The sequence below is a fragment of the Astatotilapia calliptera genome, chromosome 11 (genome assembly GCF_964374335.1).
Source record: "Astatotilapia calliptera chromosome 11, fAstCal68.1, whole genome shotgun sequence".
Classification (NCBI taxonomy): domain Eukaryota; kingdom Metazoa; phylum Chordata; class Actinopteri; order Cichliformes; family Cichlidae; genus Astatotilapia; species Astatotilapia calliptera.
Window position 1 is genome coordinate 17,512,548 of NC_137432.1, and position 12,843 is coordinate 17,525,390.

The 12,843-nt window shown below is 41.0% G+C and overlaps 1 protein-coding gene across 1 annotated transcript in view; it reads right to left on the reverse strand.

Annotated features, from left to right (window-relative positions):
* The window catches only part of LOC113031917 (furin-like protease kpc-1), a 211,816-nt gene that overhangs the window by 15,168 nt on the left and 183,805 nt on the right, over window positions 1-12,843 (reverse strand). The window contains exons 13-15 of the mRNA XM_080308280.1: window positions 12,482-12,592; window positions 12,161-12,254; window positions 8,483-8,668 (exon numbers count right to left, since the gene is read on the reverse strand). Of these exons, the coding sequence (XP_080164406.1) occupies window positions 8,483-8,668; window positions 12,161-12,254; window positions 12,482-12,592 (391 nt within the window). The remainder of the gene's footprint in view (window positions 1-8,482; window positions 8,669-12,160; window positions 12,255-12,481; window positions 12,593-12,843) is intronic.

A 12,843-nucleotide genomic window follows, 5' to 3' on the forward strand; every position in this document is an offset into this window, starting at 1 on the left:
AAAGGGAGACAAAGAACATGAAAGGATTAGCAGAAGTAGAGGAACAGAGGGGAAAGTGGAAGGATTTCAAAAGCCAGAGAGAGAGAGTGAAACTACAGAGACAAAAAGAAGTTGGAGAGGGGGATTAGTGATGGGCCAGAGATGGCAGGATATCGAAACGGGTGAGTGTCAGGGTGATGGGAGCGAGACCCGGTGACTGGGAATGATGAGGAAGGAGTTCAGAAAGAGATGCTGATACACAGGTAGTGGAATTGTGAAAAAAAACAACATAGGAACAGTGAGAGATGGTGAGAGTGGGAGGATGATAGACAAAATGAGATGAAAAGAACAAAAACAGAGGACAAATTATGCATTTAGCGGAGAGCATCACTGAGAAAGACAATTAAATGGAGACATGCAAAGAAAAGACAAGAAAACTGTACTTTATGATGTTTTCAGTGCTTCTTCCCAGAGGAAGTATAGACTCCTTTCCAGGACACCCCGCTCCACATTTATACAATCATACACCTGGAAGATACTTTCACCACAAGTCCATAATTCTTAAAAGTACAGCTCCTCTGAGAAAGGACGTGACTTTGCACCGTGTTAAATTTCTGAATCAAAGCAAAGCTCGCTAGCAGCTACATTAGGCATCACTGCTGTGTCATTTCTCCAACCATTTCTACACCATCCTCTCCTTCTTAAAAGTTGACACCTTTTTACAAATACGTACTGATTGTTTTGCAGGTGGCAGATGTTTGTTTAGTCACTGTTACTATGGGTGTTAATTCTAAATAAATGGCTTTGTTAATTCTGCCAAGAAATGGTCAGTTTGTGATGATATAAAATACTTTCCTGAGATGTGTTTCCACATTTTTTAAATATAGATTCACTTTAATCTGAACCAATTATGCCTTCACTCTTTTTTCTCTCATGCAGTGGGGGAAATACTTGTAATAACGATTTAATCGCCTGCTAATTTTGTAAGTTTGCTCACTACCAAAGAAATGAACAGTCTGTAATTTTGTGCTAGTTTTATTTTAGTGGAGAGAGAGACAGGATATCAACCAAAAATCTGAAGTTATAAATTGATTTGCATGTCACTGAGTGAAAATAGTATTATTTTATTTATTAGTATTATTATGAAAAAAGTAGTTGATCCCCCACAAAAAACTTGACTTGGTATTTGGTGGAGAAACCCTTGTTGGCAAGTACACTAGTAACACGTTTCTTGTGGTTAGTCACCAGGTTTGCACATCTCAGGAGGAATTTTTTCACTCCTCTTTACAGAAACTCTAAATATTTTAGGTTTCTTGGCTGCTGCTTCACAAGCTTCAGCTCCCTCCACAGATTTTCTATAAGACTGAGGTCTGGAGACTGGCTAGACCACTCCATGACCTTAATGTGGTTCTTCTTTAGCAGAAGGTGGCAACTAAAACAGTTGCTACCTTCTCACCAAACTTCTTGCTGATGGACTTCACATTCCAGCCTTCTGCAGGTGTACAATCTTGTCTTGACCAGGTCTTGACCATGGTGGTGGAAGAAGCAGATTCTGTGGACAGGCTAGCATTTTATTCACGTAACGAGTTGAGATCAGGATATAAGACATCTATCGTCTTATTTATAACGATATAAATCACAAAAATTGAACATTTTCTGTAAATTCTGTGAATCTCGGGCAGCTCGACTTGCGTGAAGTGTTTCCAGCTGGGCGTCATGTACCCGGAGTCGAGTGTTTGACCCAATCCATGAAACTATATATTTTTCTACGTAAGTTGTAACGGCCGCAGTTTTCGTTGTATTTATTACACGGTGTGCTGCGGGGGAAAGCCCGTTCCAACGTTTGCATCTAAGGTTTATTTTTTAGCACATAACGGCTCTTTTTTGCTTCTCATCCGTAAACACTCTTCATACTATTTCACGTGATTCCGTTTATTTTGAAAAGTCTCAACAGGATCTTGAGCTTTATTGTGAAAGGCGTATGTGGAAAATAAACAAGCGGACACGCCATGGTTTTATCGTCGTTGTTGCTAACGACAACGCATGAAAACAGGCGCATGTCGGTCTGTAGTGTGGTTATATTGAATATAAGAGAAAGAGAGAACTTTAAGAAATAAATATAGCCACTACAGTGACCATCAAAATGATGAAAAAATATTGCCATAAACAGTTTATTTTGCGACACCACGAAACAAACGATAGCGATGAAACGATAAATGGCTTTTATATCATCGTTATATCGAACAGCCCTAATCAGGAGTATCTGAAATTAAGCAACTGATTGATGTAATCTGTGTATCACATGGGCACACAGTCAATCTGTGGGAATCAGAATTGGAGATGGGTTGTAGGAGATCAAATACTTATTGCACTCAATGTAATGCAAATCACTTTATGACTTTTATGTAATGTGTTTTTTTTCTGGATTTCTGTTTAATATTCTGTCTCTCACAATTAAAATGATACTAGCATAAAAACGAGAAATGGTTTATTTCCACCACTGTATATTTACTGTTAAAATAGTATGTGATCATAATAAGTACATTAACATATTAACTCACTCACTCACTTTAGGAGGGGAAGCCAATCAAGAAAAAGTTGGCTTGAAGACTGACAAGCTAAATTGACAGACGTATAAACTGAGGGGCCAGTGCCCAGTACAAGAACAATGAAGATTATTCTAAGCTTTGATTTATGCAAAGCTACCGTAGTAGACTCTAAGAATAAAAACTATCAAGCGAGAAATGAGGTCCCATTTTAAAAGACTTATCAAGTCTAACTTCATATAATTTTATATAACAGAAAAATTAAATCTGTAATTTAAAAAACAAAACTGCTGCATTGTCTGTTAAATGTTATTTTCTTTTCACAGATAACAGAATATTAAATAATAAGGTTTCCCACCCAACAGTTCAGTCTGCAGTTGTACTAACAGGTGTAAAATGTGCAACAGGAAGTTGCTAGACAACGGCACACAGGGCTCAGTCTACTAACAGAAGCTTCAAAATAAAACCTCCAAAAAAAGAAACCTGCGATTGTTGGCAGTGTTAGAGAGTGAAGCAGTGTCAGATGGGAGGGGAGGAGGAGTCTTGCTGCGTCTACATATGTAAAGCAGCAGGGAAGCAGCAGTGTGTCAGACTGAGGCTCTGGCCCAACCTGGGCTCCTCACTGCTCCCTCCAACACATCAATCATCCAAAACAGGGCCATCATAGCCACGCTGCATGCTGGGAGACACACATGCACAGACACACACACACTGCAGCAAGCTTACATGCAAATGTCTGCACAAACACACAAACACTGCTTCCATCAACACAGACATAAAACTGCGCACACACACATAGAGTAAACAAATATTCAGTGAATTGCAAACACGCGCATGTACTGCACCCTCGCACACGGCCAGCTTCTCAACAGAAGAGACACACGAATATACAGAATAATATGCTGCAAAAGCACACACATACAAACACCTAGAGTGCAATGAATTCACACAGACACACACACAAACTAGAGTCACACTCTCTGTGCCTCCCAGTCTCACACAAAACAGATAAACAGAAATAGGTATCCTGTGCCCACAGGGTGCCCTCGCCCCCGACCATCTGCGACGGGTGCCAACACACAGTGGGTGATATTTACATGGAGACCCCCCTCCACTACTCCCCTTCCTACCACAATCACACACACACACAAATTAAAAAAAAAAAAAATCGAAGGGAAGGGAAGAAAGAAAGAAAGAAAGAAAGAAAGAAAGAAAGAAAGAAAGAAAGAAAGAAATACCCACAAAGGGCCGCTTGGATCGCTTGATCTCCCAAAACTCATTAAACATGCAAATATATGTAAATATATGCACCTCTAGAAATCCACCTTGGGCCAAAGTGAGTGAGTGTGTGTGAATGAAAATGCATGTTTGTTTGCGTGTGATTGTGTTTCTACTTCAGGCTTTGACAGTGTTTCTGCCAAACTTGATACTGTGTGCAAGTACGTTGCTGTTACAGTAACGACAGAAGATGTTCTTACACTGGTTTTACCAGAGGTCAGCAGTACTTCTCCCCTGTACAGGTAGTACATAACATTGTAGGATAACTTTTTAAAGTCCGAAAAAAATCTGCCTTTTAAAAATGGGACCTAACATCACCTCTAAGAATATGAGACTGCAGCGAGTATGTTTTTCTCATTTCTGAATTATTTTTCAGTGTAGAGTTCATAAAAGCCCCAGATACACATTTTCTCCTTCGACAAGTTAAATCCAGCTTTCCAATTAGTTACTATAGTCAAACCACATTCAGTTCGATTTTATTTATACAGCGCCAAATCACAACAACAGTCGCCTCAAGGTGCTTTATATTGCAAGGTAAAGACCCTACAATGATACAGAGAAACAATCAGATGACCCCCTATGAGCACGTACTTGGCGACAGTAGGAAAGAAAAACTCCCTTTTAACAGGAAGAAACCTCCAGGAGAACCAGGCTCAGAGAGAGGCGGCCACCTGCCAAGCCTGAGGATGAGGGGAGGAAGACAGGACACAACATTCATCGGGCCTGTACAGTTAGACTAAAAACATAAAATCCAGTTAGTGTAATACTTTTTCAAAATGCAACGTCTAAAAAGTAAATATCAGAGCACTGCAGCTAATAGCACACACTTGTATTTAATACCAAATATGATGATGAAGCAAATAAAACAACCTTATCGTAACGGTCTGGTGTTTTTAACGAACACCATCTTACCCCAGAAGGGTTTATCATTTACCCAGCGAGAATGAACAACACAAACTGTACCATATTCATCAACTCAAGGTGGAAGACAGTGGCAGAAACTGCGTAGTTAATACTTTATCTTCAGGTTTTTCTATTATCACTTAGTCACGGTGTATGTGTGTGTGTGTGTCTGTGTTTGGTTTGTGTAATCTGTTGGGGAGACAAGAGGGGAAAGACTCCTGAAGGAGCACAAGGGATGAAGATGGTAAATATATGATCTGTCTATCACAGACAGCAAGGGTGGCTGTTTGTGTGTCTGAGCGTGTGTGTGTGTGTGTGTGACCACAGTGCTGCAGGCTAAATAGTGCTATTATATTCCTACAGCCGCTCTAGTCACAGTCAGCTCGAGTCTCAAAGTCCTCTGGGAATCAGAGATGTCGCTGCTCAAAGACTGCTGCCACACTGCTATAAACACACACACACACACACACACACACACACACACACACACACACACACACACACACACACACACACACACACACACACACACACACACACAAACCTACCCTGTGGGCATGGCAGGTGGGGTGGGAGAGCAACGTATGTGTGTTTATATTTTTGCCGTGTTTTTTTCTGCTTGTGTGTTTGTGTGTATAAGGTCTCAGTGAAAGTGGAGCACAGTAATGACACCCTTCTATAATATTCTTTGAAAACTCATTGTATCAGGCAGCAGAAGGAATAGAAAAAAACTGCTGTCAGTCATAGTTACCAATTAGAAGAGTTGTTACTGTACCACACACGCACACAGTAAAAGACTTACAGTACAGTGAAATTACAAAGAGGGATACTTCCCTCATACCTTTCATGGTCAGTCACAGTGTAGTTAGGTTTTTTTAATATTCTCAGGTTTTAAGATATCATTCGTCCGTCTAGGGCTGGGACTATTGATGATATAAACCTAATCATAATTGAGTTCATTTCAAACGTTGATTTAGTGTAGCAATATTAGAATAAGCACAAACTAAAAATTGATGACATCATCTACAATTTAACTTAATGAGCCCCCGATTCATATACATGTGACACATGCTCTTTTAACAGCAAGACATGATGCTTCCAGATTCTGTTTCAATATGAGTCATAACTGGCCTGAGATATGAAGCTCCCTGACTATAAATAAACTAGTTATTTAGAAAACATTTATCCTTGTTTAACTTGTATTTTGCAGCTCACATAAATCTCACTCCTTTTACAGCTCCTGCTAGGAAGTTTGAAGCTTAAAAGTCTTTAACCTCAACAAAATTTTAACTTAAAGTGTTCAGATTGTTAAAAAGAAAATGTGCATAGTCCACATCGAGGTCTGTTGATTATCAAGGAAAGTGGGGACACTGATTGCGGTGGAGATGAATCTGGTTAAATAACACTAAAACCACTGGTGACGACATTCACCACAGAGAGGAAAAAATGTCTACATTTGGGTGAAATTACCATTTTATCTTCTTATGGGCCATCCTTAATGACAGCGTGCATATTGTAAACTGCACGCTGTCATTAAGGATGGCGGTGGGATTTCCATATTGTGCAATACTGTCTCTGGTCAACAGTAAAAGCAGGGAGGTGAGCTGAGGCACCACAGATGGCGGTAGAGTGAGCACAAGGGAGCGCAGTTATGACAAGAGCGAGAGAGAGTATGTATTTCCAGCCCCGCATTCCCGTCTCCTTCACAACGCTAGAAGGTCAGCTGAGCCTCGAGCCATAACACTCGCTCCCTTTTCACTTCAGTCCCACTTTTATTCCTAGTAGAACCACAGCGCTCTTTGACAATTGTCATCATGACGAATCAATACGGACTTCTCCACAGACCCCGTGTCCCTCAGCCCTCGTTCTCTGCCGCCCTTGAGTTTTTAAACACAGATCCAAAACATAGTCCAGGTAAAGTCCCTTCCCAGGGCTCCATGTTATAGGTTACCCTTGCCTCTCTCTAAAACTCCTCTTTTTTCTTAGTCCTGTATGTCCTCTGGTTCTCTCCATGTATCAGTGTCAGATTTAATTGGCGTAGCTGCTTGTCAGAGGCTTTTTGTAGCAGCCTGCCAAATGTCAAAAACCATTAAAAATGACAATTTGTGTTATTTAGCAATCAATATCTATACACTTTCGGAAAAGAGAGATTTTGATTCATATAGTTGGACATTGTTGTTCAACTTTAGCCATGTAAGTCCTTGGTATCCCCCTCCCCACCCCACCATGCTAACGCACTGTCTCCTTTTCAAGCACCCCGTATTTGTGAGAGTGTGTACATGTTGCTCTCCAATCTACGGCAGAGCTGACATCCAGCATGAAACCAATCAGTGTGTGGGTGTGTGTATGGGCTGATTAGTGGCGTGCTAAGGCATGCGGCACGTCAGATGCGAGCGTTAATTCGTGTTGCGAGCATCGCGGCGACTTGTCTCGGCCCTCCGGTAATGAGCAACGGCACCGTTATGTGGCTCGGCTTCACGGTGCTTCTTCCCCATCTCTGCGACACACTGGGCCCTGGTAATTGGTCACAGAGGGGACAGTAAATCTGTACGAGGACGTGGGAGAGACACAGAGACATGGAGCCAGAGAAAAGAAAGAGTGTGTATGTGTGTGTGTTTGCATGTGTGCGAATTTGCAGGAGGAGGTAGGTGACGAGGACGGAGGGGGGGTGTCTTTCATCTTCACAGCTTTTTCTTTATAAACCTCCAACTGTTTACAAGGACTGACGCCTATTTGCACACACACAAATACAGACACACACACATTTCTACATAGCGAGTCGTCCCCCCCCCCCCAACTGCTACCACCCACACATATATACAGTAAATGACCTCAGCGCGCTACTGTCTGAGAGTATGGATTCTAATCAGATGTCGGCAGTATTGTGCCTGTCAAACCCGGCCAAGGTTACTTAACCTTCCAGTCTTAATTTCCCTTCCATTTTAGCTCCTTCCTCCATATCAAACATCAGCACATCTATGAGAGAAAAAAAAGAAAGAGTGTGGGGAGGAAAATGAAGATTGCCATGCTTGGCTGAATCTTGGAGATGAAAGTAGAGGATGATTCACATTGCTATTGCAAAATGAACTGAACCAAGCTGAGCTGAGCTGTGCCGGGCTGGGCTATTTTTAAACTTCTATACAACACAGCTACTGGAAGAGGACAATGTGAAGCGGAGCAAATTATTTCTATATCATGAGGGAAGGTATGCGAAACAAGGCCTCCAGGAGAGCAAAATTAATATATAAACTATGTCACAAAGATTTTGGCTACTCTTTCTTGTCACTTCTTTACTAGTTTCCAAGTCATATCAGTTATTAAGAGACAGACAAAAGGCTTTTAGTGTAATTACTACTTTTTATAGTTCAAAGCTAGCCAAATGTTTTAACATGCTGTATAAAACACATGAACATGTTATTAAGAACCACTAACAATGTTAGCTTTGCTAAATGCTAACATCAATTGTCATTAGTGGTCATGGGGACAATAACAAAACAGATGTAGTGATGTTTAATGGCTTGTCTTCATACCTCAAACTTGGATGTTGGAATGCCAGAGTTAGCACGTTACAGCAAGGAAAAACAGGATTTGTTTTGATTCTTAGCAAGGCAGAATCATTCAGGTATCGTGAGCAATGCAGTATAATACTTTTATTTGCACTTAAAAACACCACTGCAGCACACTTATTCAGGAATGCACCATTACTTGCTATCATTTGCTAAATAGCAACCAGGGCTAACAGTTAAACACTGATAGGAGCAGCTTTTCTTTCTCACCTGGAGGCTCCAGCGGCCTCGTGGCTGCTCACCCCAGCAGTGCACAGTCATGAGAGTCCAGTTCTTCAGTCCAGCGGTGGAGGCATCATAAGGCCTCGTATCCAACAGCACCGACACTGTGCCACCAGGAGACACCAGGCTTATGGATAGGTCACCACGGCACGCTGCGTTGATACTCACTCTCACCTGTTGAGAGACAGATGGCAAGCTCCATGAAGGAATAGTTCCACATTATAGGATATTCACTTTCTCATCTTCTTCCTATAATAAGCTCGATACAACTGTTGGGTGAGCTAAAACATGAAAAAGCTGCTAGCAGCCACTTAGCTCCCTTTAACATAAAGGGAAACTGTCGATCTGATTCTCTTAATTAGCCTGACTGTTTTACATGTATCATATTCAGCTTTTATATCAGTTTGTTTAATCTGCTCGGGTAAAAAACTTGTATTTTTTGTGTTAACTGAGAGTTTCTACCAGAAGATTTACAACATCATATTGATGAGAGGAAATTACTGTGCTGGGGTAAAAGATAGTTCCATTTATAATGTCCTATTAAACTGCAGATTGCTGTTTTATACTGTTTTAAATATTTTTGTGCAGTTTAAACAAAAAAGAGACAACATAGCAATTGGCGAGTTTTTGCTGACAGATTCTGCTAACCTTGCACCAAGTCAATATTAACTAATTTCCGTTGTTTCCATTTTTTCCCCCAGTTTTAGTCATGCAGATTTAACCATATCTACACTGTAGCTTAATATATATGAGACAACTGGCATCCATGCTTTCATCTGACTCCCTCCAAAAATGGCACATTTTTCTAGCACTTTCTTTGAATGTGCCTTCTTAATCAATTTGCTGTTTTAATCTTTGACATCCTAGATAAGACATGTGATGAAGGAACAATGTACTTCCCTCCCTGATAAGGTCCGCTGACTAATTATGAAAATAGAACAGAGAGTGCTGTATTGCTTAAATCTAAATCTAAATCCAATAAGTATTGTCTGAGATAATGTGGCACATAGATGGACAAGCCAAAAATATGTCCATAGCCAGGCAAAGACAAAGGGAAGCAGGTGAAGAAAGTATAATAAATGGAACACGATTGTGCAGGATATTAGCTAAATGATTTAAATAAGCCCATATCCCCTGCCACCACCAGTAGCACCCAGTAAACACCCTCCCTGTCCCTGTTCATCACAAGCAGCACATCTGGTGTGACAATGGCACATCGCAGAGAGAGCCGCCAAGCTGCAAAAAGACTGACAGCCCGCTCCTGTTTACGGCGTGTTACCACGGCAACACATCCATCAATCACACCTCGCAGCGATGGCCTGACCCACGCTTTCTGCCAGGGAGCAGAGCCGCAAAGATGAAGCCTTTTCAATTTGCATGCTGACACACTCTCGCTCGCTCTCCTTCTCTCTCCTTGCCATTTCACAAGTACACACATTCACAAACACAGAATACTCGCACAAACTGAGCCGCGCACAGACACGTACAGTACGTATGCCTGCTGACACAATCAAACATAAACACATTTGCATGTATGTGCCTGTGCTCAAGAAAACTCAGTTTTGCCATTTTCTGCAAATTACACTGCCAACACATTGCACATCACAGTATGATGGTTTTTTTTATCTCCTCTATTCTCAGATAAAGCACATGACACTGAAACCCCAAAACAATTTATATGGCATCTTCAAGCTCCCTTGACTGTAGGCAGAAGTTAACTTTTGAATGCACTTGTGCTTGATTTCTGTCCTGTCAAGGGCAACAGGAACATTGAAAGACTATAGGAGCAGATTTACATCACACTTAAATATTTTAAAAAGCATCTTCATCAGTCACTTTATTAGTACACCTGTATGTGTAGCATGTTAACGAAAGTATCTAATCAGCCAGTTATATGGCAGCAGCTCAAAGCATTTAAGCATGTAGACAACTTGCTGAAATGGAGCATCAGAATGGGGAAGAAATGTTACTAAAGTGACTTTAAATGTAGCATGGTTGTTGGTGCAAGAAAGACTGTTCTGGGTATTTCAGACGATGCAGTGATTTTCCCACACAATCATCTCTAGGGTTTAAAAGCAATGGTGTGAAAAAAAAAACGATCCAGTGAGCAGCAGTTCCCTGGGAAAAAAAATGCCTTGTTGATGCCAGAAGTCAGAGGAGAATGGCCCGACTATGTTAGGCTGATAGGAAGGCAACAGTAACTCGAATAACCACTTGTTACAACCAAGGTATGCAGAAGAGCATCTCTGAATGCACGTTTCTTCAGAAGAAGACCACACTGGTCCTGTCAGCTAAGAACAGCAAACTGAGGCTACAGTTTTCACCTGATTAATGACCTAATTTCTGCTCCAACACTCGGATGATATGGTTGGAATTTTTCATAAACACCAGAAAAGCATAGATCCATCCTGCCTTGCATCAGCAGTTCAGGCTTCTGGTGACACTCAGTGACTGGACTGACACACACACACACACACACATACCTTCACACACTTCACTACCTCAAGCACCTATCTGTACAATGTCACGCAGACACACACACACACATTAATACATCAAGTTACTTTTTGCACAATGCTCAGTCTTTTGCACAACCCACTGTCACTGTTGCACTTTTCTATTGCACTGTTGTGTCTGCATTGTTCTGTTCTGTCTGGTGTTGCACTGTTTTTTGCAATTTTTGCACACTTGCACTTTATGTAGTCCTGTGTTGATTGTCTGTTATATGTACATGATTGAAATGACAATAAAACCACTTGACTTGACTTGACTTGACTTGACGGTGGTGTATTGGTGTGAGGGATATCTTCCTGGCAAACTCTGGGCCCTTTAATACTGTTTAAACACCAAAGTCTACCTGAGTATTGTTGCTGACTATGTCCATGCCTTTAGCAGGGTAACAAAGCATGCCACAAAGCTCATATCTTTTCAGACTGGTTTCTTGAATGTGAAAACAAGTTCAATGTACTCAAATGATTTCTACAGTCACCAGATCTCAATTCCATAGAGCACCTTTGGCGCGTAGTGGAACGGAAGATTTGTATCAAGGATGTGCAGCCAAGAAATCTGCAGCAACTGTATGATGCTATCATGTGAATATGGATCAAAAACTCTGCGAAATATTTCCGGCACCTTGTTGAATCTGTACCATAAAGAATTAATGTAGTGCTGAGAGCAAAAAAAGAGTCCAACCCTAAACTAGCAAGGCGTACCTAACATGGAGTGTAAATGTATATGCCTATGCTATTGAAAAAAACTCACTTTTGGAATCTTTCTTTGAATTTTTCTGTTATAGTTTAACATTTTTGAAAACAAGCCTGTTCACTTTCTTGCTGTAATTTTTTTATAGATTGATATGTTATGGCTCATATCATGCACACAAAGACAAAGGAGAAGGTAAAGTCTTTATAAAGCCTTTAAAAAATGGAAAGGAGACAAGTAGCCTGCTTCTGTTTTGCTGAAGTCCACCTGCTAGCTCCTCTGAAATTCACTAATTCACTGTTTTCAGTTTTCTGTGTATGCTTAATCTGGAGAAAACTTCTCAGTGAGTGGAGAGTAATATTTCTTTGCAAGTAGGTGAATAATTACATTTACCAAAAACAAATTAATGCCAAAAAATGTTGTAAAATGTCATGTATTTAATCAAAAAAATAAAAAATTACCCACCTGGACATGCTCAAGAGTGTTGATCTCATTAGCCCTTCCTCGACAGGCTTCTGATTGGATGTTCACATTGACTCCTTGCCCTGGATAAAAGATTCTAGCCAATACAAAGTCATTACCTCTGTAAGTCGAAAGCCTCAAAAGCCTCTTCTCACATGCTCATTTCACTTTCATATGTATGCATAAAGCAGTGACAGGACAGATGAAGTTGAGTTAAAGATCATGGATGCTGATATCAAAACCAGTTTCTTGGGGGCTAATCTGAAAATCCTTAGCAGATAGAGTCAATAAAGTTTTTTTTGAAAAAAAATCTTTGTATTTTACCTGGCAGGATCAAGCGTGACTTCTTGTGTGCACTTCTTCTGTGAAGGAACACTGTGGAAGTGTGCGGCCTGCTGCACCATCAGCCCTGCATCCAACAGTCCAAAGCCGTACCTGCAACAAGGAAGGAAGAAGCAGTCCATTATGTGTATTTGTGAATATGATGAGCAGGAGCATGGTGTTGCGTTTTTATCCTCACAAACGTGAAATTGGAGGCTTTTTATGTGGGTGGCTGAATGTGGCTGCAGGAGCAGAGTAAGTGCTAATGGCTCCGACACGAGGAGGCAACAAGTCATTGACGAAGATGATGTTGTCCTCTGACACAATCGCTTCCCGCTCTGTCCGTGCTGAGGCTGAGGGCTGCT